This window comes from Vidua macroura, chromosome 6 (assembly GCF_024509145.1).
Source record: "Vidua macroura isolate BioBank_ID:100142 chromosome 6, ASM2450914v1, whole genome shotgun sequence".
NCBI lineage: Eukaryota > Metazoa > Chordata > Aves > Passeriformes > Viduidae > Vidua > Vidua macroura.
The window spans coordinates 62,769,637-62,794,856 of NC_071576.1; the positions used below are offsets into that span (position 1 = coordinate 62,769,637).

The 25,220-nt window shown below is 37.6% G+C and overlaps 1 protein-coding gene across 3 annotated transcripts in view; it reads left to right on the forward strand.

Annotated features, from left to right (window-relative positions):
* The window catches only part of KIF18A (kinesin family member 18A), a 31,261-nt gene extending 6,395 nt beyond the window's left edge, over nt 1-24,866 (forward strand). For 2 of the 3 annotated variants that reach the window (XM_053981307.1, XM_053981309.1), the window contains exons 6-17: nt 1,327-1,524; nt 2,761-2,934; nt 3,825-3,899; nt 4,150-4,259; nt 7,521-7,683; nt 8,219-8,383; nt 8,812-8,933; nt 9,111-9,349; nt 18,143-18,623; nt 19,149-19,253; nt 21,936-22,045; nt 24,262-24,866. In XM_053981307.1, coding sequence (XP_053837282.1) covers nt 1,327-1,524; nt 2,761-2,934; nt 3,825-3,899; nt 4,150-4,259; nt 7,521-7,683; nt 8,219-8,383; nt 8,812-8,933; nt 9,111-9,349; nt 18,143-18,623; nt 19,149-19,253; nt 21,936-22,045; nt 24,262-24,410 — 2,091 coding nt within the window. In that variant the 3' untranslated portion in view covers nt 24,411-24,866. The remainder of the gene's footprint in view (nt 1-1,326; nt 1,525-2,760; nt 2,935-3,824; nt 3,900-4,149; nt 4,260-7,520; nt 7,684-8,218; nt 8,384-8,811; nt 8,934-9,110; nt 9,350-18,142; nt 18,624-19,148; nt 19,254-21,935; nt 22,046-24,261) is intronic. The other variant, XM_053981310.1, reaches the window with a different exon arrangement.
* Nucleotides 24,867-25,220: the final 354 nt, after the last annotated feature.

Sequence of the window (25,220 nt, forward strand, 5' to 3'; positions counted from 1 at the left end):
TTCTGAGCTGCTTTTATAGATGCAAGTTTTGCTTTACTGTACCATATGTCTTAGGTTTGAAATATCTATCTGGGTCAGGCAATTACTGCATCTGAGGGGAAAATCTGAATTGCTACACTGTTCTATTGAGAGTGTTCTGCTTTGGGGCATTTCCTGTATCTTTTGAATTTTTACAAAAGCTTGAGTCATACAACAGAGTTTGGCTGTCACTCTACCTTTCCCTCCTTCATTAATGATAGTTACTGTGTTGTTCTGGTAACGTGTTCCCAGCCTGAGGTTCTTTTTTTTGTCTATTGTACTGGAAACAGTACAACTGAACTTAGTTGTATTGTTTGATACAGAAACATATCTGTTTGAAATAGATTTACGTTTCATGGCAAGTCATACGAGTTTTATTTTATTCTTTCACAATACTTGTCAATCTGTTTTCTGTTACAAGGTACTGTGAAGACTTCATTTCTCATGCACAAAGCTTGGAGCTACAGAGGTAGTGAGATCCTGTCTTTACTAGTCAGTCACCTTGTGTTCATGGCAGCTCTTTCCAAATTCACTGGCCAGAAGGGCAATCGTGAATGTGCCACTAACCCTTAGCCATATTAACAAATGGGGAAATAGATACTGAAAAAGTATAAAGCCATCTAAGGATAACTTTGGTTCTTCTTACTGACATGTTCATGCTTTGCCTGCTTCCTTATAAACCTGAAGAAAGAATACCTTCACCAGCAGAAGGAAGCAGAAGCATTTAGTTCTTTGTACATCTTTGTACTGTGAAAATTTCAGGAAAGATGGGATGAAGGGGAGCAAGTGGCTTCAGGAGGCATCACATTTGAAAAGATCCTGGAGTGTATTTTCACAGCAGTAAATGAGTATTGTTTCCTATTAATGGGAGATACAATTAAATATAAATCATTGAAAGGTCAGCCTTTTCCTGGTTTATCCCTATACATCTCTTTATGGTGTACTCCTAAATGTGCATTTGAAAAAGGAACACATCTTTCAATTTAAATTCCAGGAGTGTGATATGCATTTTTGGTGCAGAAGAATCAAGAGCCGTGAAATTCATTTTTTCTTGTAAAAAAACTCACTTATCACTGCTGCTTTGTGAGCCTGGGCCAGTTGGTTGCTTAATCCTCTGCAGCAGGACGGGAGAGAGAATCAAAAGCAAGAGAAGGAGTTACCTTGTGCTTCACTTAAGTGAAGGGAAAGTGGCAAAGGATGCAATACAAATGTCTTGAAACAGTTGTTACACTATGAAATTAATTTACTGCTTAGATTGGTTAGTGGTCACTTTTTAATTGTTTTCTTCTTTTTTTTTTTAAATTGTAGATTTACCTTCGGCAGCAAGACAAAACAGCTAGCATTAATCAAAATATTCGTATTGCCAAAATGTCTCTCATTGACCTGGCAGGGTCTGAACGTGCCAATGCAACCAGTGCCAAGGGGGCTCGTTTTGTGGAAGGAACAAATATTAACCGGTCCCTGCTGGCTCTCGGAAACGTCATTAATGCCCTGGCAGATCCAAAGGTGTGTGCTGCTTGCCCGTGCAGTCTTGGCCTCCTGGGCTTCTGAAAACATTTTAAAAAGTGCTCAGCTGACTGAATAATGTGGTTTACATTGTTGATGCTGCTCACATCATCCTTCTCATGTAAGATTGTCTTAAGGGTTTCCACCGTCATATCTGTGATAGCTGACAGCCAGTCCCAGTGAGAGAGAATTCTCAAAGTGACGTGCAGCTGCCTAAGGGTAGCATCAAAGATGACTGCTACCTGCTTTTCTTATCTAGCTTCTTCAAAATCAAACATATATAGAGAAGCTTGCATGAGTACATGAGTAACCTTACAATTAACCTTTAGTCTTAGGGGGGAGCAGCTTTTATAGGACAATCCAGCATCTCTTCCAAGTTGTTCTTTTGGGCTCTCACATACATCCATACACACACACATCCCTGCTCAAAACAGCGTGTCAGTCTCCTGATCTGGCTCACCAGCTCAAGGCAAGGAATGATAAAACCTCCTGAACCTTTGTATAAGTCAAGTCCATTGTCTACCGTAACACTCTTTTTGTCCTTGTGCTCAACTAGAAAATTCCTCCTTCAAATATGCTGGGAGAAAATCAGATTTAATTTCCCCTCCTGGTGCTGCATGTCCTCATCACCATCTTGTTGGAGGGGAAGGTGGAGTTTAAAATCTGTACCACAGACACATGAAAGAATCACGTTGATTTATTTGATGTGGGATTGGGTTCCTAGTGACCAGACTTTGTATCATGAAATGAAAATTCTGTAGCTTCACAAAGCAGAGTGTGGGTTGCCTGGAAAGGTGTGAAATCTCCATCCCTGGACGTAATCAAAACCCTACTGAGCATAGTCCTCGCCATCTTACTCTAGCTGACCCTGCTTTGAGCAGCAGGATTGAATTAGAGGGATTTCAGAGGTCCTTTCCAATCTGGATGATTTTGTAAACTGAAAGTAATTTAATGTAGTTTGCTTTTTCTGTTGTTGTCCCATCACAGAAATAGGAGTTACATATCCAGACATCAGAAGGTAACTTAGCTAATACATGTGTTGGAAAGGTGTTGAACAGTTCCAAGAGACTTAAACTGTTTAAGATGTACAGATACTTGAAAGAAAAATTGCTTGTGTCAAAGAAAAGTTTCATGGCTGTTCATAACACGTGTTCTGTGTTACTGTTGAAATTCTAAGCAGACTTTTATTTAAAGTACAGTTAACTAAACCATACAAATATCTATCACTCTTTTTAGAGCAAGAAACACATTCCTTATCGAAACAGCAAGCTTACTCGTTTACTGAAGGATTCTCTTGGAGGAAATTGCAGAACAATAATGATAGCTGCTATTAGCCCATCTTCCTTGTTTTATGATGATACCTATAATACTCTGAAGTATGCAAACCGAGCAAAGGATATCAAGTCTTCTGTGAGTATATTGCTTTTACTGATCTCTTGTCAAAGTACAATAATGTGGTATTAGAAAAAAAATCTTTTTTTTTGGAATATTATATTTTCTTCACTTCTGACTCAAAAATTTCTTCTGTTAGATGTTCTTTCTTTACAGTCAGCTTTTTCTTATCTGACTGATAGGTGTAGTAGATACAAAGTAGATCCTAGGTCTAAAAGCAGCATAGCTTCCTTAATGAGATGAAGCTGCCTGTTTGAAACAGGTTGTTTTGTGAGCATGAAATTTGGAAATAATCCTCAGCTGGTAGAATTCACATCCTTTTTTACTATTTTGCTATTACTTTGTCAGAGAACTGAAAAGTATATTAGAGAAATCTCTGACCAGTTGTACAAGAGCCAGTCCAGGTTTGTACAGGTAGAATTCAGCTGGAGTCAAGAAGCTCAGCGAGATTGTCTTGATAAATGAAAAGCTGGAATGTCCTTTTCTGCTCTCTATTGTTTAATTTTATTTTTCATCATCTTTTTCATTTATTTATTTTTCATCATCTTTTTATGTGATACGGGGTTCACTGTAGTTTCCATTTATTGCATACTTAAAGGTAGCTTTTATAATGAAATGCACAAGACAGACATTTAAATAATAAAACTCATCTGAATAAATGCAAAATGTGCTTGCATATGTAAATGAAACTATTCTTGGTTTGTTGAGGGAAATATCCTGGCCATGGGTGTGCAACAGATGACAGCAAAAGCTGGCAGTCATATTCTCATTGTGCAAGTCAGAATTTTATTAATCTCTTTCCTCGTAGCACCGTGTATGTGTAACTATGTAGTACATACACACAGTGTGCTTATTGTGCATGAAAACATGAAGGAGCTGCCTTTAAATTCTAACTTGTTTCTTTACAGTTGAAGAGCAACGTTGTTAGTTTGGACAATCACATAAGCCAGTATGCTAAAATTTGCAATGAACAAAAGAAAGAGGTATGTCAAAAAGTCTGTTGTTAAGAGGGTGAAAGGTTAACTGTTAATTTTGAATATAATAAATAGTTGATGGGATTAAATCTGTAAGGTAATATGGGTCTAATGTATTTTGAAGGCAGAAAATTTAGTCTTCCGAGAGGAATATCACCTGCTGCCATTTGTAAAGCTGTTCAATATCAGCACAGAATGATAATTTTGGGAAATAAACAAAAAAACATATTTCAACTGAAAGGTGCCTCTTTTGGTTTAGATCCTAATGCTGAAGGAGAAACTGAGAGAATATGAAGAAAAGCAAGCAAGCATTCCTGAAAATCATAATACTGCAGAACTTTCAAACAACCAGCGAGTGGAAATAGAAAGGTAAATGAATCACATTTGCTTCCAAGCTGGAGTTTGCTTCACTTGTAAAAGCATTTGTAAAACAAACCTACTCTTTTCAGTATTAGTTTTCTCATTTTAACATTGCTTTGCTTAGATCTAGGTATGGCTTTGCCTGACGTGTTGGCTCTTTTTAGAACAACTTGGTGGTGGTTTTAAAACGAAAGGGGAGGAGGTAGGAAATGACATGTGACAGGAAGGAGCACAGGAATGCTGGCTTCCAGCAAAGCTCCTGAACAGGTTGTGTTTGTGGGTAGGCAGAATGCAGCTTTGCATAAATGACAGCAGCTCTGTGACTGTTGGCAGGCACTGACTCGAGTGGGATCTTTCCTGCAAGGCTGGAGACAGAACCTGGAAGGTTTTCTACAAAGGGTTTGCTTTATGTTTGTAGATTCCTTATTTTCTATTGCTTTAATACTTCTTGGCCTCTTTTTCTTTCTGGTAGTGTTCCTGTCTATCTTGTCTCATGTGACAGTCTCATGAGAGAACACAAATATAACAAACTCAAATGTGAAGTATCAATTTGTTGCAGAAGCCGTTGTGTTCCATTAAGTGGGTAGGTTTTGGAGAGAAGGACTTTCTGGATGTGTCTCTGCATATCTCATCTCATCTTTCTGACAATTATTTGCCTAAGTTGATTCAGCTAACTTTTTTTTTATTTGGCCCTTTGAATGTGCTGGTTTTTAACCTGGAACACTTTCTGAGGTATAGTAAGAAACCATTCAAAGCAAGATATTCCCTAACTGTGCTTTATTTTAGTGGCATTCCAGACATTTCAAGAAACCCTTTCATTCAGGTTATTTAAATTAAATTTTCAAAAGAAGTGTGGGCTTCTAAGTCATGTTGATAGTTCTGACAGTTTTCCTGCATATTTTTGCACTGTATGTCTTTAAGATTGATTTAATTTCCTGTGATTTGCCCTTTATTTCATTCTTTGTGTGTGGGAAGAGTCAGTCAAGGGCAAGGTCTCTAAAATATCTTTTCAAAAGGCTAGACGTATTCCACGCCAAGGTTTGCTGGTCAGAGAATGTTCCCTTTGCATTTTATTGTTATGGAAAATCCCAAGGGTCACATATAAACCTATCCCGGTCCCTCTGGATGTCAGAAATGATGTCAGAAATACCCTTTCTCATGAGTATCCTGCCAGGTTCATCACAGTGTTGTGGTGTGGGTAATGAGTTGGTTTCTCCCATTCATTTACAGGTTTTGAAGGCATTGTGCTGCCTTCTCCCTTTTAGTTGGGACAGGGAAGAGAGCCTTGTCCATGATCTTGTATTTCAGTCCAACCACCCATGGTTTTTGCATCACTGTTATCTAAAGAGACTCACTGAGTACACTGCTTGCTTCTTCAAACATTCAAGTCATTCCTCCTCCTGCTGAAGCTTGGAGATGGGCTGTCTGCCAGCCCTTCAAGTCTCGAGCCTGTTAGGGTAGGCAGTGGGCACTGGCTCCAGAACTACAGCCAGCAGGTCCTTGGGCTCTTGGACACCAGGTAGTGTAGGGAGTTCATACTCTGGGGATGCCTAGAGGGTAGCTTTGTAATGTTTTTACAGTGCAGACCAGAGGGTAAAGGTAGCTCCATGAGAACAGAAATGTGCTAATTGAAAGGCTGAATCCACAAAGGCTTCTGTACTTCATGCTTTATTTGGAACACTGGTGAACATAAGTACACCAAAGGTTGGTTTAGCAGTCATGGCTCCTCATAAGCAGGGTACAAAGAATCAGAATCTCCACCCGCCTCTGAACTATACCCAGCTTTCTACTGTGATGGAAACTGGGAGGATTCACTTTGATTCCTTATTGCTGTTTCCCAAGCAGCTGGGAGGAAGCATGTTTCTGTGGGTGCTATGGAGGACAAAAATTCTCCAAGCAGTGTGCAATCAATCAATAGTTATCCAGATATATAGACAGGAACAGTGTGGGGTAAGAGCTCTGATACTCTGCAGCTGACTGTTTCATTACTCTATAGAATGTTTTAGGTTAGAAAAGACCTCAGAGGTCATGGACTCCAACCATTAACCTATTACTGTTCCTTAAAGTAATAACACTTAGAAATTCTGTGAGTGTTTTAGTACATGTTTTACCTAGATACAATAGCATCCTCTAGACACTGAGTGAAAACCTCTTGTATTTCTAAATCTGCAGAGAAGAATTATTTTCTTAATTCTGTTTCTTTTTAAAAGGTGAGTAGTAAAACATTCAGAATAGAATAAAAGACTTAGTTATTCAAGCTTTAGACTGTGAAATAGAATTGCTATTTCTGAAACACTGGCAAGAAGTCAAGTACATGACAAGAATGTCTCTAACTTGTTCTGGAGTTGAACCTGGGCTTTTTTTAGCATTTTTACAGTTTTTAATTGTATGGGGTTTTTTAATACTGAAAACTGTATAACCTCAAATGTTGCATATCTTTAGAACACTTGCATGTTAAACTTTGATTTTTATGTAAAGTTCTACCAACGTAGGATGTAATGAAATACTTTGTCTGTGAGGTTGGTTATTATTGAGATGTACAGTGAATTTTTGGCCATTCTGTACTGTACAATTTCAGTGTTCAGGGGTGAAGCGAGAAGGTACCACCAGTGCAAGTTACATTGCAGTATGGCCTTCTTGTTCTTGGTATCCCCAGTCTGCAGCATGAGGCAGAAGAACCAGATAGCTGGTTACTCAAGAGCTCCTTGAGTACCATCTACCCCAGTTTGGTTCTCCCCCGTTAGCCTGGGATGTGTTAAAGCATGGTGAATGGTCTGATTTTTGTCGTCCATTAGTGATGGAAATGGTACAGCCCATTCAGGGAAAGTGAGCACCCGAAGACCTTTGTGGTTCTCTTTCTCTGAGGATGGCTAGCAGGGTTTTGAGCACCTTGTGTGTCTATGGAACAGTAGTCTGAGCTGTTTAATAAATTGATGTAAAAAGTAGAGAACATAGGTATTTAGTATCTTCTGGAGTTAGAGAAAGGCATCTGAAGCTTCTTCACATGAGCCTTTTAAATCCCAGTGTTGTCTTCATAATTATGACAAGATTTATTTTTAGTGACTCCTTCAAGACTTCACATCCCATTTTCAGTTCCATTACATAAAATTCTTACTGATGTACTGACATTTTATTTAGTGCCTATCTGTAATAGGCTTTACTTATTTCCTTTTAATTTCTTTATTTTATTAATTTGGAATTGAAAATTCCCCTACCAAAGAGATGGTCATAAAAAGCCTTCAATAAATAATTATTATCCTTTGATTTTAGGTACAAAGAAATACTTAAAAATGTTTTTGCAAACCGTGAGGAAATCAGAAAAGAGTACCTCAAGGTGGAAAAGAAACTGAAAGAAAATACACTAAAGAAATATTACCAGAATCAGTGTCATGAACAAATTCAATTGATATGCTCTGAAGAAAGGGTAGAAAAGGTGAGTTTTCTGTAAGGTAGTGCAGGGTATCATCTCTTCATTTTGGTATACTTGTGTGACTTTTTCTTAAGTAATTGTGAAATGAAGTAACACATAAATATTTCATTAAAATGGGACACACAGATTATCACTCCTCTATTACTACTGATGTAGTGACCTAATTTTTGAGGTCAAGGGCAGAGTATGGTTGTCTCTAAACAGACAAGGTACCCTTTGCCTTGTTCGGACACTGCCTTGCTTAGGTCCAGCTTGCTGTTGCTGGTTTTGTGCCTTGTGCTTGTCATAGCTCAGAAACAGTACAGCCATCAGAAGAGTTTGATATTTGAAGATAGAGGATTTTCCTTTTTACTCAATGCTTTATCCTTCCTCCAGCAGGCTTTTTGTAGGACATACTCGAGTTACCAGGAATTACTTGGTTATGTTATATAAAAATAAGGAAAAAAATCTGTATAAAGAAAGAGACTTTGGTGAGCATAATTTGAAAGTTTCCCCCTTAAATGCTGATTATTTGGGTGGGGGGGAATTTTTTTTTTAGGCCACTTGCAAGCGGGATCTGAGGCTTTCAGCACTTAACAGCCACTGTGTACGCATGCAGAAGAAGAGAGAAGAGCAGAGCAATCTTTTTGAGGAAAACACCAAATGGCTGCACCGTGTTGAAAATGAAATGCGCCTCCTGGGTCCAGACGGGTGCATCCCAAAAGTAAAGTGCCTCTCACTTTGCCATGCTTGGGGATGGGGGGAGAATTGGAAAAAGGGTAAAACCTCTGAGTTAAGAACAGCTTAATAATTGAAATAAAGTAAAATATAAGAGAGTCTACAGAAAGAGGCAAACATGTTTGGGCATGCACAGATAAGCATCCATGTGTGCCTGTTGGATTTTTAATGCTGATTGCAGCACATACCCTACTGGTCAAAGGAATCTACAAAGTTATATTTATGCATGTAAATAACAATTAAATAATTCACACTTCTCTACTGTAAAACTTTGTTAAAATAATATAGCTCCATTCCATCTTTACTTTTCAATATAGGCTGGTCTAATATTATTTTTTGTTGAAGTTTTAGTTTCTTTCTCTCAGTTTGACGTACAGCTTTTTGATTTTCATTTTTATTCCTAATTTCCTAAAGGAACTTTGTCAAGATCTGCAATATTGCCATTTAAACCTAGAAGTTCAGGCCCTTAAAGCCCAGATTGAGCACATGTTGACTCTGGTGTCCCTTCAAGATCAGTATAATAAGCAAACAGAAAAGTAAGTATGGTTTTATGGCAGGGTGGGATAAGATGTTCTGACACTTGTAACTTGAGAAGACCTATTTAGAGAATTTTGTTTTAATTGAAACAGAAGCAAGATTTTTCTCAAACTTGTTTTCTGGGTTAAAATTGTGTTTCCTTAAGGGAACTTGTCTTGCCTCTTGGTGTTTTGCAGAGTCCTAAATACTGCACTTCCAGTGCTTCGCAAGCAATACCTGATGTTGAAAGAAGCTGGCTTGACAAATGACTTAAGTGAGACTGAATATGCAGAGGTTGAGCAGCTGATTCAGAGACAAAAATCAGTAGCTTGGGCTGACCAGGCTGAAGAAAAGAATCAAAATCAAAACCATGAAATAGAAATGTCAGCTATCTTTTCCTTCCCACAGCTTGCGAGCAGACCAAACACCCCATGCAGTAAGTGTATCATTAATTTTTTCTCTGTTGGAAATACTTTTAAATATCTCCTGCAACAGTCAGATATCATCCATAAACACAGATGTGCACTTCTGCAGATACTGAAGCCAACTGTAAAATTGAGTCTTAGACCCACTTTCCATGAATCTTACACCATTCTCAACTAGCTATAGGAAATATATTTACTTTTTCAGTGGCTAGGCACACACTGCAACAGATGAATTCATCCTCTTCTTACAATGTACCCCATGTATCAATGTTCATAGATCCTGTGAGTGCTATTAAAAATGGCATTTCAGTCTTTCATGTGACATTGATGGGAAAGGAATCATAGTGTTGGTTGGTTATAATTCTGTTAAAGTGACTTGAAATGTTAAGCAGGTATAGTTTTGTGTAGTTTCTAATAGCCTTGAGGGAGATGAGATTTACTGTTAATTACAGATTCTCTTGGAATCAATTTACTACAATATTTTAGAAGTTTGTTTCCAAGAATCAAAGGATTTGCCATATCTACTATGGAACTGGCTGTTTTATCCTGATGGCCCCATTTTTTTCCCCATAACTCTATAAAGCTGGCTTTTCTTCTTTAGCTGTCAAGTGAGTTGCCCTGGAGCATAGTCTGGGTAAAAAGGGATGAAGAATCCTCACAGACAGGGCTGTTCTGATGGATTACATGCCAAATTTCATCCTGATAGTGCAAGTGCTCTGGGGCCCATGCTTGTGTTCTGTGCTGTGGACAGGGAGCACTCAACACCCTGAGGCTTTCTCATTACTGCTAATAATCTGTAACTGACAGACATCCATAGGTAACAAGGGAAAAAGAGATAAATACTGCTTCAAAAAGTACTTCAGCTTCTCAAAAGCTGGCAGTTCCAAAAAGAGCATTGACCCCTGGTGAACTGTGAAATGAGTTCCCTCCTTTTGATAGCTTTCTTCTTCTATACAGCTTGACAATTGTTGTATCAAACCACATATTGTCCCTCTTCTCCCAAGGAGTGTCTGTGATTTTTAGCATGTGTTTTTGTTGCTGTTGATGGTACCAAATATGTGAAGTTCAGACTGTGTTGGCAGTGGGCTGGAGTTGTTTGGTTTGTTTGTGTTTTGGTCGGTTTGGGGGTTTTATTCATGAGTGGCATGGGTTTGATTTTAGTTTGGGTTGGTTTTTCTTTTTAATGTGTGTTTGCTTTTGTTTCTACAGAGAGAAGGAAAAGGAAGTTGGCAGATTTGCATGCTTACACTTCTTATTCTGCCCATGTTAGTCAGGGATTCATTCAGCAAGGTTGAAAGCTGGTATTTATTTTAAATCATAGGCATATGTTTTTAGATACTGGGGTTTTTTGGGGTTTTTTTTGGTTTTTTTCTGATAGAATAGGTAGGGACACTAATCCAGAAGCTCTGTAATACCCTTTGTAACAAAATATTCATTGTAATGATCCTGTCTTCTCATATGTAGGTTATCATTCTTGTGAATTTTAGTTTCTGATGCTACTAAACTATGTTGGAGTTCTTGATTAATCTACTTCTTTCCTACCTTTCTTGAAGTTTTGTGTTGGAAGAGGCCTGGTCGGTTCTTAGGGAAATATTAAAATTACTGTTATTTAAATTCTACATCAGCTGTTTAAACATGAACATTTTATTTTATTAGACATTATTTAAGGGGTTTTCAGGAAATTTGTGTAGGTTTTCCAATTTTCTTTTATCCTAAAGTTGTTGAACCTTATGTTCAAGTAGGTAAATGATTTTCAGTTTTCAGCTAAGACAGACTTTTTTCAGTTGTAAATGTTGCCTTTGCCTGAAGATTACCACAGCAATCTTTTGTGGTATTTTTATGATTTTTATTTGCTTTTTGGTCTTTGCAAGAGGAAAGGAGGTATTACTGCCACTCCTTTCCCCCTCTCGTTAGATACAGGATAAAACATGGTAGAAACAACTGTTCTCCAAATTTTGCAACCTTTAGGGAAAGGTTACTTAAAGTACTAATGGTGTTGATACAATCACTTCAATACAAGTGGGGAGGGAAAAAGTAATCCACTTGTTAGTGCTTGAAGTTCTTTTTTCTGTTCAGCACAAATACAACTAAATAGCTCCTCTTCAATTGTTTTTGTTTTTTGATGGCAATGCAGTGATTCCTTTCTGAAATGTAAGTCTGGAGCATATGGATTGAGGAAGAGAGTGTACTAGGTCTGCTAGTAACAAATCTCAGGTGTTGCTTTGTTAACACATTTGGAAGACAATTTTTGAGGTAAAATCCCTCTGCAAAGATGAGGTAGCACTCATGTATAAAACACAAAGCATTATGAGAAAAATGTTCAATTTTTTTCAGTGTAGGCTTACAAAATAAGTAATTGTATCTCAGAAGTATCTAGGGATGTGTGCAGTATCCATCCCTTGTCCAGTTTGCAAGTTTCAATCATTAACAAACTGCAGGTCTCTCTTTAGTTGCTATGTGCTGAAATGGGCAGTGATGCAGGAAACCATCTGTATTTAAAGACAGTGCTGAATTCTGTGTGTTGCAGAACATGAGGCTGTAATCATTGCAGAAACTTTTTTAATGACACAAACTTTTGCCTGCAGTTCTTTGAGAGAACCATGACAATGTTCAAATGCAAATTAATTATTATTTGGTGCTTTCACATAAAAATTAAAATATTTTAAGTCAAATAACTTTTCTGATTACAAGCACTTTGACTCTCCAAAAGGTCAAAGCAGCTACGTCATTTCTGCAGAATAGGTAAACTATGAAAGCAGGACCTTAAGGTCTTGTGTGTTTCTTTGGAATTGACTACCTTTGTTTGGTCCTGAAGAACAAAGCCAAGCTAGTAATTGACGTGGGAAGAGAATCTGAAAATTGCAAAGAGAAGGATAGCCAAGGTGACAGGGTAGGGGGGTTTATTCCAATTTTCTTTAAAGTCTTCTACAGAAATAAGTTCTTGGAATATCATTCTGAATGTTCTCACTTTATTATGTTAATTGATTTTGATATGATCTTGTTGTAAGGTCCTTCTTCCAATCAGGAGTTTCAAAATAGCAAAGAATTTCAGCTGATTTGCAGTAATGCCCAAGTCTTTGTAATGAAGATTACTCCTTTGGAAAGGGTCTCTCATGTATTAAATAGTACTAAAGTTGTAGTATGAGAGGAAAAGATAAAGATGTTTTCTGGCCATTCATTCAATGGTCAAATTATCAAGGTGGTCAGTTCTAGTGAATCAGCTCTTGATTTCTAGTGAAAGCTCATTAAAGATCATATGCTTTGCCAAAGAAAATGGAGGGCTTCACTACAGGAGTTGACCTCCTTCTGTCTTCTTTTTCCTTTAGCCTTTGAAATCTTTAAACACCTTTTGTAAAATCCTGACCTTAATTAGAAGTTGAATTTGTTGCTTTTTACAGAAAATGCTGGCTTTCCAATATACTTTTTTTCTTTTTTTTTGACACATACATTAAAAATTTCGATTAAGCTTGTGCACGCTTCATGTAACTATAAATGTGCGATGTCATGAACAATTTGACTGTTGTCTCCAAGAAAGCACGAGTTCATTTCACAATGTATTTGGGCACCCATTCTTAAGTGTTCATTAATGGGGAGCCACAGAGTATTCCGAGTTCAGGCTGATGGCTGGAGAGCTCTGACTGGCACTTGCACGTATTTCTTTGAATGGGGAAGTTCTTGGCACTGTTTCAAGCATCCCATTTCCAGAAGCCTTACTGTACACATTACCACTGAGAGGATGGAATTGATTTATAGGGAAAAAAAAAAAAAAAAAAAGGCATCCGTTGCCTCCCCTTGTCACAAACATTCTGATCTGAAAAGTCAGTTTTTTATTTCGTATGGCAGGGAAAATTGAGGTATAGTTGCACATAGGAAAAGATTTTATTAAAAGTAGGAAAAGCATGTGCCTTGACTAGGAAAGATTTCTGTTATTGAGCAGCTCTTCCATACTGTCTCAGGTGACAGAATTCTGAGTCTTTTTTCTCATGCTGTGTAAAGCAGTACACCTGATCACTGGGACTTGCAAGAGGGCAGCCTGGATTTGAGCCTTTTTCAGCTCACAGCTGTTGTTTGTGAACCTGTTGTGAAACTTGCCATCGCAGTGATGATGCCTTTGGGTCACAAGGAATATTAAAGAATTGAAATGCATCGACTAGACTCATTTGCAGTTTGGAATTCCATGAATCAGTTGTTAAAGGAATGAAAACATATGATTAGAATTGTAATTTGATCAATCAGTGGTAGCCCAGAAATGTTTATTGAAATGAATACATTAATATCTAATTTCACTTTAGCAGAACAACCTGCTAGACTTAATTTAGCACAGTTTCCAGAAATAATCCCCTTATGCATGTATTAGCATGAGTTCCAGAAGAAGACAAGTCTTGGCCATTATTTTGTCCCTAATGTCAATTAGAACTAACTCAATTCATCAGAGTTGTTTTGCCATGAGCTCTGCTCACTTTTCCTGTGACTCATGTTTCACACATAGTGCTGCTTCTGGTATTAGTGCACAGGGCTGTAAATATCTGATATTGCTGTGTTTCTTGTCACATAAATCAGTACTTCTGAGTAGTCTTTTGGGACAAATGGTACAGCAAACTTAGTACCAAAACCACCTCATATCACTGGTTGGGGGTGGTTGATCAGTGGGTGATGGCTTTTATGTTTAATTTCTGAGTGTATCTCTTAAATTGTATCTTAAAGAATTCTGACAATTATCTTTTATAAACAGCAACCTGAAATTAAGGATCAGCAAATATGCAATCTCTTCTCTAAAATATATTTGGAATAATGTTTATTTTTAAAGAGATGCATTGTAGGTGTGAAAGTACTAGTTAAGGAAATGAAACTTCCAAATTTTTCTTTTAAGCTACTTCATCAAGTTAACTGTGGCTGTTCTGTAAAGCATATAAGTGATTCATTTCTGTATATTAAATAAAAAATATTACTGAACTATGATGATGACGATACTGGTGCAAAAGATTGAAGTAGCTATAAAACATGAAGCAAATATAGCCTATAAACGTAATATCCCTGCCTTATTATGGAACACGTTCGAAATTTTTGTTTTAATAGTTGGAGCATGTTGTTTATCTCTCAGTAGGAAAATAATGACAATACTTAATTAGCCATCCATTCAGGAACTAGTTGGATTTGTTCTTTAAGGAAATGTAAATAGCCCTACTTGCTTCTCCAAGCATCATCCTCAGTATCATGGATTTAGAAATTTATGGAAGGAGAAGAGTTTCTGTAACAACTTCTGTTTTCCAAGTCCCTTGTACATAAACTTCTCAATAGCAGCTATTAAAGCACTTGCAAAACAGTCAGCAGCTAGCTTCAGGATCTTGCTCCCTTAGTAAGATGGAAATAGAAGCACTGGCAATTCTTTGTTTTGTGGCTCCTAATGTTTTTCTTGCTGCATGTTTATTTACCTGAGATCATAACTGGAGCTATATACAGTAGAACAAGAAGCTGAAGTGGAATTAGGGTTTTGGAGTTGGTTTTGTCCATCACGTTTGGTTTCTGTTATGCAGTGAAGCCAAGTTAAATACGATGTTGCTGGTTTGTTTACCTGTTTACTGTGTTAGGAGCAACCTCACACTCTCACAAAAAGCTGTGGGAAGGGACACTTCTTAAGTATCTTGTATTATTTCCAAGACTTCAATGATGAGAAAAGCTTGTTGTATTCTAACTTAGTTTTACAATGAGTTTTATTCCAGAAATAAATGGATTTTAAAAATAGGTCTTTGTTTTTACTAACAGCTTATATTTGCCTTATATAGAATTCCTGCAACTATTGTTATTAGTTTACTTGTATTACAGTACAAAATGCTCTCCATTATGATGGAATTCATCAAATTATTTATGTTGGCAGTACTTTTGTGTTCTTTACGTATTTAGTTAATGATTTAAATGCTGGTATTTACAGTTAATTTTAAAATGCTTCCAATATTTAGGCCTGTAGAAGCTTCTAAACCTTGGCACTCCCACCAAAATGTTTCTCCATCAGACTTCCTTCTAGTAACTTTAGGACATTAGCAAAACCTCAGTGTCTTACAGTAAGCAAACTTTGTGAAACTGAAACCTCCCTGTCCTAATGTAGCAATGGACTAATAGAATTCTAACCATTCTTTTTCCTGAAACAGACATTCAGATGCATATAAATAGGAGTAAAAACTAATAAATGAATATTTTAATGTGTCCTGAGTCATTTAATGGATAGTTGTTTCAAACACTAGATTATATAAACCTTATTCTTGTATTTAAGAATATAAGATGTCAAAAGTCTTTTAAAAAAGGATTGGATTCAGTTTTTGGTTGTGATGACTGGAATGTTTTTTTTAAGATTTGTTAGTCTGTTACACTGAGGTATATATTGTACATATTAGAACAAAATTAAAGAGCAAGTACACAATGAAGCATAGCATTGTTGATAGTGATAGAGAGTAGATGTTTTAAATTGTTCATAAATAAGTTACTTGTTTACTACTAAATCCAACCAAGTCTTGGAGAAATATGTCTTTATCACAGTGGGCCTTTTTTTATTTTGGGGTGAGGTAAAGATTATTTGGGGAACACTCAGGCCCTGTTTTACTGCTGTTTCCATTGCACTGCTCATGGGGAATATCCTGACTTAGCTTAGTGTTTAGATTGCAATGAGCATCTCAGCAACCTGCTGCATTTCACCTGGTGAAAGGTGGCTGTGGATCAGATGCTGTACAAGATGATAATCTAGTTTGCATTTTAACAAAGAAAAGGTCCTTTACATACATACATAAAGTGAGCTGTACACGGGTGCACACATAGACAAATCCACAATTCAGTTATTTCCTGTCAGGTAGTTCTCTCAGGCCCAAGTTTTCCATGTATGTGTTTCTTCAAAGCTCCATGTAATTGTTCATGTAGTTGTCCACACTGCTTTTCCCATGAGCAGTTTAAACATTGTTCATTCTGACACTGAGCCCCTGGGAGAGGAATTAGTGTTTGCTTTGGTTTTTCAATGGTTTCGTTATTGACTAAGTTGTGGCAACATAGAACAGTCTTGTGGCCTATATCTAATTGACTTGGTACTTGTACACACTGGGGTACTACGTGTTGTGTCCTCCTGCAACAGGTCTAGGTTTCATTGTGGTCTTTAAATCCTTGGCTGTCCCTTAGAGCTCTGTTTTCTGTCTTCTAACTGGGCATCATCTCATCTAGCTGGGTATGCAGTCATATGGCATGTCTAGTACCAAGGTGTGTAGCAAAAACAGTGTCAAGATCATCCCTTCTTGGCTTTCCTTCAGTGAGGATCTTACTTGGGCCTTTCCCAGGAGATCTGATTTCGGGGGGTGCTTGGGGAATCAGCTTTCTGAAAGCATCTTGGCAAATTGGGTTGCAACTGGGCAATGAGGTCAAAATTAAATGGGGCCTGTGAAATGGTAAGCAGACAAAAAGCTACAACTATTTAAGCCTTGCTTTCTGCAACAAATCAAGCTTGTGGAGGTGAAATAATATAATACATACATGTTTTTAATCAATCTTTGTCGTGTTCAAAGAATGTTTTTGAACAGTTAAATGCCCTAAGTGTTACCACATGAGAGAGAACTATAGAAGCATTCAGACTAAGGAGTTCAAACTAGCTTTCTTAGTCTGAGACACAAATAGAATGAAATTTAGAGGAAATAAATATTTGTCAACACTGTTCTGGGAATACCACAGCTAATTCCTGAGTAACTTGCATCAATTTAAAAAGCAGGAGTTCTTTTTGCAGTTTAGTTGCTCATTAGGCATGAAGTAGGCAATGCAGAAAGGAGAAGCATGAGTCTGGCTGCCAGCTGAAGGGGATCCAATCCATAGGCATTTTAAGGATACTAGGCTTCATTTCTTAAATTTGCACTGGAAGTTAAATATAGAAGCACTTGGGGTTTTGACAGCCCTCTCCTGCTCTTGATTTGTTTAAAAGAGAAATTTCGTAGCTTTTTGGTATTATAACGGTGTAAGTCACCATTTGAACAGTGAGCTGTGTCTCAAAATGATCCTCCTTCACTGAACGCTTGAGTAAGAGAAAGGCCTTTTCTGTCTTGCTTTGGACATTGCCTTTATTACCATTTACTTGAAAATAAAACCATTATGACTCTTCAAGAAAAACTGTTTCAATCAGGATGGATGAGAATGGCCAATTACACTGTATTGCTTTATTTTTGAGGGTGGGGGAGGTTGTTAGTCAGGAGCTTTGCTCCCCACAGCTGATAGAGTAGGGTGACAGAATCCTATAATCCTATAACTTCAACTTCTTTGTTTGCCCCTTTGCAAAACACTGCTTTCTCATTTGCAGTGTCAGAAAATTTTGTCCTTCCAGATGGTTCCGTGTCATTCCTTTTTCAACAGTCTCTCATTATTCTGCATGGTACTTGCTGGGGAAAAAGCCTGGCTCTGATCAGGAGTCAGCTCCAGGTTGCTGTGATTGTACCACCTTAAAGTCTGAGTTTTGTCATAGCGGTGCAATAATTTTCACTACTCTTACTCTTCCATCCCCCCTTGCCATGTGTCAGATCTTAGTTGTGATGATTTCTCTAACCTCTGGGATTAACTATGCCAATCTGTGCATGTTTATAACACTTTGAGTGTCACAGCAAATGCCAAGCTAGACAATGCTGCAGTAGAAATAATTTCACTTACATGGTCAAGTTGCTATGTATATGAAATAAACAGTATTTGTAAGAATTTCTGCTCCTGTCTCGCTAGGGAAGAGGAGGGAAGAAGCGAGATTTAGGTAGGATGTGCAGTTAGATGTGCTAACCATCCTTACTTATGTTTGACAGGCACCTCTTTTGGTACACCATCACAGGAACTGAATGGCCATACACAAGTGTTAGAATACACAGAACCACCACAGAAGAGAACTAGGAGGAAGCTGATGGCCTCTCCAGGGGTAGCTCCAAGTCCCCCTGCCTCCAGCCACGGCAGCCTGCAGCACCTGGAGGATTCTCTTGCCAGGGAGGTCTACCCTCTGGTCTACACGCCAGACTCGTGCAGGAAGGCAGCGCAGGGCTGCTGTGCTCAGGCTGTGGTGAAGGAGGCTTTGCACCTGGCAGGCCTGGGGACAGTCAGTGCCTGCAGTGCAGCTGGGGCAGCCAGGAAGGGCAGCACCTTGGACACCACGTGCGACGTGACCCCCGAGAGCCACCAGGCCGTCATGAACTCCACTGTCATTCTCTGTGAAGGTACCGATGAGACATCTGAAATGTCTGCTTACTCAGCTGGGAAGGAGTCACAGCCCTGCAGCAGCAGCATTGTGCAGAGGTATTTTCCTTTTACATGGGTGAGAAACATTACCAAGTCATCTAATCCTGCCCGTCTTTACAGCTGGGTTTTCCCATTTGTATCCATTCGATAAATAAACCCAACATTTTGCAAATCAAACCCTCAGTTGTGATCAACATCAAATTCAATTCTGCCATTATTTGAAAACAGTAGTATGTTAGCGACAACAAATGAAGTTGAAAGCTTATCCTATTTTAGAAGATATGTACCAAAAAGAAAATAGAGCATTTGCTAAATTGATTGTGATGCCTCAGGCAAGTTACTTTCTCTAAGCCTTATGTATTCTGTCTGTAAAATGGGCACTTAACCTCCCCACATTGTGAAATGCCACGCCTAAAGCTGCTGTGCATGTCAGAAGTCTGCAAAGCCACCTCAAGTAACGTTAATGAAATTAATTTCCAGTTTTGGTTTTCAACTTGCCATATATTTGTTTACAGTTAAGAACAAATTTGCTTGACTTTTACCAAGAATATGTTTTGCAAAAATATAATTCTTTTATTTCAGACTTGATCTTTCTTCCCTAAGAAACAAAAATTCTGCTCCAGTATTTGAGAAGCCCTCATATATGGCAATGACTTCGGCTGCACAGAGAAAAAGAAAGATATTAAGGTAAGATTAAACTAACCCTATTAAAAATGAATTTTCATTTCTTATTTTCTTACTTCAGTTTTGTTTTAATATTTCACATCTGAAAGCATCTTATAGAAGTCATTTGGGCCTGCATATATGACATGTTCTGATTCAAATATGCTTGAATTCAGTTGAATTTTTTTGTTGCTTTTCTGGGTAACTTCAGTAGATTTTTTTCTTTAGTCTTGGTTTAAGAACTTCTGCTTTAATAACTATAAACTAATATCATGTCTTGTGTAGCTGCTGTCTATTCAAAATAGATGGCACATAATTCTGAAAAGAGAAATTTCATCATCAATTGAAAATGTACGTTTTTTGAAAATGTTCTGCCTTTGCTGGAGCACATTAGAAACTACCAAAATAGAAAGCAGGGAAAAAACAGGCACAACAATACTTAGGTGATCAGCTTTGATTTTCTGATAATTCATTTTCAGTCTCATATATTGCAACTTCAATTTTGCAGTCTGCTCTAGGAAGAACTTTTGTATCATCACTTCTGGTTTATGACTGTAAAAGGGGTTTATGAGCAGAAGCAGCAGAAAAGCTGGAACTGAATAGACATTAAGTTGAATTGTATTTTTTTTTGTGTATGTATTTCTTTGGTTGGTTGGCTTTGGGGTTTTTTTCATGTATTTCAACCTGATTAGCTATGAAACAGCTGGTCTTTCTTTTTTTTTTTTCTATTTCCAAAAGCAAAAATTGATACAACTATTTTAAAATCATGTTACAAATGACTTGTTGCTAGACAGTGAGTGGAGCTACCACCAGCCAGGTCTTACAAAGAGTATCTCAAGACTGGTGGGACAAGGCTATAGACAGATCACAGGACATGGAAGAAACTTAAGTGCCTTTTTGTTTATTAGCATCTTTTAAATAGAGAATTATCCTAGAAAATCAGATTCATCTGGTCTAGTTTCGTGTTACTGTTCTGATTGTTATCAATTACTGTTCTAAACTGTCTTGCTAGGATGAGGAATAAATTCTTTTGCTCTAGGATGAGAAAAGAGGCACTGCTCATATTTTCAAATAGCTGATTATGAATTTAGCAAAATAAATCACCTGTTCTCTGCAACCAAGCTAGTTTTTCCTACATTCTCTCTAAGGAGAGGTATGGAATCTTTTGAAGCTTGTTTTATCTAGTCTTTAGGTATAAGTTCTCAGGCTTTTGAAGTAATTTTTTTGGTAATAACTGTATAATAATTTAAATATATATATATATATTTTTATATATATATAAATATATATATTTATATATATTTATATATATAAATAAGCATATATATATAAGTATATATATATATATATATATATATATATATATGCTTATTTATTCCCAAAAGATGAGCTGTTTCTGCTCACCTTGTTTCTTTTGTGTCTCAAACATAGTTCCCAGTACACTACAGAAAAATCCCACAACTTCTGTTCTTTTTATGGAGATCATTCTGCCTCAGTAACTTGTCTGTAGACTGAAATTCTTTATGGTTTTGTCTAGCAGTTGGTGATGAAGAGATGGAATGAAAACACATTTATGAAGGAGAAAAGGAATATGCTCTTACTTTTCAGAGTGCCTTCATTCCATTCTCTTCTTTACTTTTTCCCTCTTTTCTCTCCTGTGCTTTCCCTGATTGAAGTGGCTCACTCCAGTCATTCATCTACTAATGCTAGAATAAAACCATAAATTTCAGTCATATGGTCCACATTAGAAGCACAATTTGAAACAGCTGTGTTCTCAGGGTAAGGGAGTAGGGGCAAGTCAGTCATAGGAGACTATTTTACCAAATAATGGTATATTCTTATTGGCATAGGTTCTCTTGCAAGAGGCATGCATGAGTAGATTTTTTAGGACTGGCACAAGGAAAGTCTTAGTCTTTGCTGCTTGCTATATATTTTCATTTAGGCAGAAAATTATTATTAAGAAAGTGTGAGTTAGGGGACTATAAAGTGGAAATAATACAATATTTATTACAGGAATAGGAAAAGCTTAGGAACTTGAGACATAAATACGATTAGCTTGTTTACGAGGCTGTCTGCAGAGTGGAACCGAGGAAGTTTGTGAGGCAATTGCAGAAGGGTGAGATCAGATAGGTTCATAATTTTCACTGCAGACCTTAAGTCCATCGCATAAAGTGCTGTGGATAAAATATAGAGGTTTTGGTTTAATGAATTTGAAGCTGTAACAGTTTTCTTGCAGCTTAGTTAAAAAGTATTGTCTGCTATGAAGCCACCCCCTCCAACTGTGTTGGAGGCTGTGGAAAAGTTATTGTAGCAATAAAAAAATGCGATTTGTTCAATAAACACAGCTTGGTCATTTCAAGGATTTTGTAACATGCCTTAAGATTATTTCTTAGTATAATTTGTATGTGATGGCCATCAAACTGGCTTCTATGGTTTCAAACAAAACTGTGACATATTGTCCTGCCTTTGAATACAAGTGCCAACATTACTACTTATTTTCACAGTTGAAGCATTCTTGTGAATTTTTAAAGAGGAAAAAGGGGAATAGTATCCATAGATAGACATAATAAATTTGTTTATTCTTTGCATTCTGTTACGATTCTATGAACACTGGATAATATTTCAAGTACTTCTACATTGCAAGGCCAGAAGCACTGTTAGCAGGGACTGTACTGAAAGCAGACTCCTTTCTGGCACCTTTTGCAGCTCCACCTCAAACACGGTGCTGGGCAGCCTGCAGGAGCCGGTTTCTGCCAAGCGCTCTCGGCAGGACGTGCTGCTGAGCCACGCAGCGCTGCGAGTTCCCCGGGTGGCTGGTGAGTGCCAGAGCTTGGGTGGGTGACACTGCCTTTGCTGCCTCAGGGTTCAGCTTCTCTATTTTTCACATTCTGGGCTGCTTTGGTGTGTGGGTCTGGGCTTCACATGAGGGGATGGGGAGCTCTGTGCACAGAGCAGGGAGACAAAACAATTCCTGCTCCAGCTGGGCACCAAGGACAAATGATCCAAAGCTCAGGCCCAGGAGCACAAACAGCGTGGGCTGGAGAGAGAAAAACAAGCAGGATGGGAGTGCCTGGGCTAAAGCTGGAATGGGACAATGAACTGCAAGGTGCAAATGGAGCAGAGCTGATCCCAGTGAGAGCCCCCGGGAGCGCTCGTGCATTTTGGGACCATTTTGGTTCCTCTTGGCTGCAGCCCTGGCTGGGCTCTGGTGCTGCCCAAGGTGGATCCATGCAGGAGATCCTTTAATAAATCCCTGCTTTGTTCTTCAGCTCTGCCCAGCTCTGCTCTAGGCCAGCCTGCACCAGGCATCAGTTTCTGGTGACCACAGAGGGACAGGAGGCATCACCTTGGTGACAGTGATTGCACAGCAAGTGCGAGCTGAGATTGCCTCTCAATTCACTTTGTCCACTCAGTAGCACGTATTGCTGTGATGGTACACTAGGCCAGTGGTTTGACTAGCATATCCCTTTATTAAAAAAAAAAATCAGAATGTCAGTTATGTAGATAGTATCCAATCAAAATTCAAATTATTACAAGGTTGTTGGGAAACCCTTTCTCCCAAGAGCCAAGGTCTTCCACCTAAAATAGTTTATGTACTTGTTGAGAAATTTGGTGAGTTTCATTACCAATTTTGTCTTTGCCCAAGTGTGGTTTATCAAGAAATAAAATTCTCTAATAATTTTCATCCTGTTTTTAATTCTTTGCTTTATTTTACAGTACCAAACTAATTTGTTTTAACAGGTAAAAGGTTTTTTCAGAGATTTTTTGGTCTTAAATTTTAGGGCTATTTTGGGCAAAAACCATAACAAGAAAAATTATTTTGCTTCTAACATACTGCTGATAATAATATTAGCAAGTTCTGTTGCGTGAAAGTTTGCCTCAATTATTTGGCTTCTCTCTGAGGTGCATAAATCTTTTCTGTAATAAAATCAGTTACAAATAGTTTTTTCAGCTGATGTTCGCAAATGTCTTCACAATTTTATAAAAACCTCTGCCTTTTCTAGTGCATGGCACTAAGCTGCTTGGCACCTGCAGCAGGTTTGTAATATGCTAAATATGTACAATTTTCCTTAATTTCTGCCTTCTTTTCCTCTCTCTTCAAAGATACACTTGACTATATTCTTGGGCTATTTAGAAGAGATCCAGTATTAGTTTTAAGATTTTAGAATTTTTTGCTTTTTAAAATTTTTTGCTTTTCTTATGAAATAGAAAAGCAACATGAGAAAACATTTCCATTGTGTGGCTTTTCCCAGTGGTATGGGCAATACACTGGCTTCACAGCACATACATGTTTTTAAGTAAAAATTGCTGTGAGGGAATGTGAGGCAAAATGTCTTATTCTGTGTTCACGGGAAATGTTGAGGTTGTATTGCAAGAAGCTTTCTGGAAACTGAATATCTGAGTCTAAGCTCTGTCCAACCAACTTATTTGGCAAATTGCATACAGGGTTATATCAGTGTCAATGCCTGCTACCACAGACCAGGTTCTGAAGTTACCACTCTTCAATCCCTACTTGGAATTCAGGATCTATGTAATGCAGAAGCACGTTCTGAAATGAGAATAAAATTTTGATTATTCAGTGTTGAACTGAATATGAAATAGACTTTATTTTCAAGAGTGTGCATTACAAGAGCAGAATAAACCTTAACCAAATACCTAAGAGGAAGAATTGTTTTCAGATTAAAAAGACAAAACTTTCTATAATGACAGTGTTCATTTTTCAATGCTATTCTATAATAAGGATTAATAACATTGTTTCATATTTCTACATATTTTTATAGACCATTGTGCCTTTTTAATAGCATCTCCTGTCATTTGAGGGTCTAATCATGGGATTTGTAGACAGTTAAAACACTGGGTTACTGAGCTGAGTGATTACATTTTTGCATACTAAAATTAGGCTTTCAGTCAAGGAAAGAAATGTGTAAAAATTCTTAGACCTATTCTGAAAAGGAGGTCCATGTCAGCTACAGTCTACTCGTGTTTATTGAAGGAGTGTCTCTATTTCTAATAACATTTCTTTCTTCACTAGGAATTAAAATGAAGAGCAGGAAGCAAGAACAGAATCTACCAAGGAACTTTGTTAGAAGCCTTTCTCAAGGAAATGTCCCACTGGATGTTAAATCAAGGACATCAAAAAATCTTTTACTTCGTGTTTCCAAGCAAAAAAATAGGATTTAGTTCTGTGTTCATCCCTATTTCAGGCAGGATTGATGGATAGCAAATGTGAATAGGCTGAGTTGTGATTTCCTCTTGTAAATAGTTTTGAGAGTTTCGGGATGGAAATCTTAGAAAAATTATTTTGACCCCCTAAATTATTTTCATTGGAGTAGCTTCCTTGTGTTAAAATAGATTTTCATTTGGAAGCAAGTTAGGCAGATACTAATATTAGAAGGTGTTCATGCTTAGCATTACAATGCCTTAGATGTTCTTAGATTGTTAGCATCTGTGGATGACATACGGAGTTCCAAGAGACAGAAAAATATTTCCAAAAGGGTTTTTTTTTCATTGTTTTTGTCTTTCTGGTTTTTAGCCTGTTACTTCATTGTAAATGTTCCTGTCCCGTTTTTTCAATTTAATTCAGATGTAAATATGTTTTTTATTAATTACTTCAAATAAATCCTAATATTATTAAGAGCTCTATAATGTGAAATGTATTTCTAGGAAAAAATGTTCCTTTCTTCTCTTAGGAAAAATGTCTAAATCGATTTTGACAAATATTGTTATAAGTACATGTTGTTTATAATGTTTTGTAGCAAATTAATATTCAGAGACAGAGCAAATTATGTATAGCTGTAGTACAACCTTGACAGCCTGCCCAGCCTTCAGAATGCCATTCTGGTGTGTTTGGCCTGTGCAGATGAAGTGAATTTCTCCAATCTGAGAGCCAGAGGAAGAAGTCCAGGAAGTGGTTTGTGGTGTCAGAACTGTCTGAAGCAGGAGCTTCCCACCCGCTCAGTGCAGTAGAGTGGAGCATGCTGCAGAGTTCTT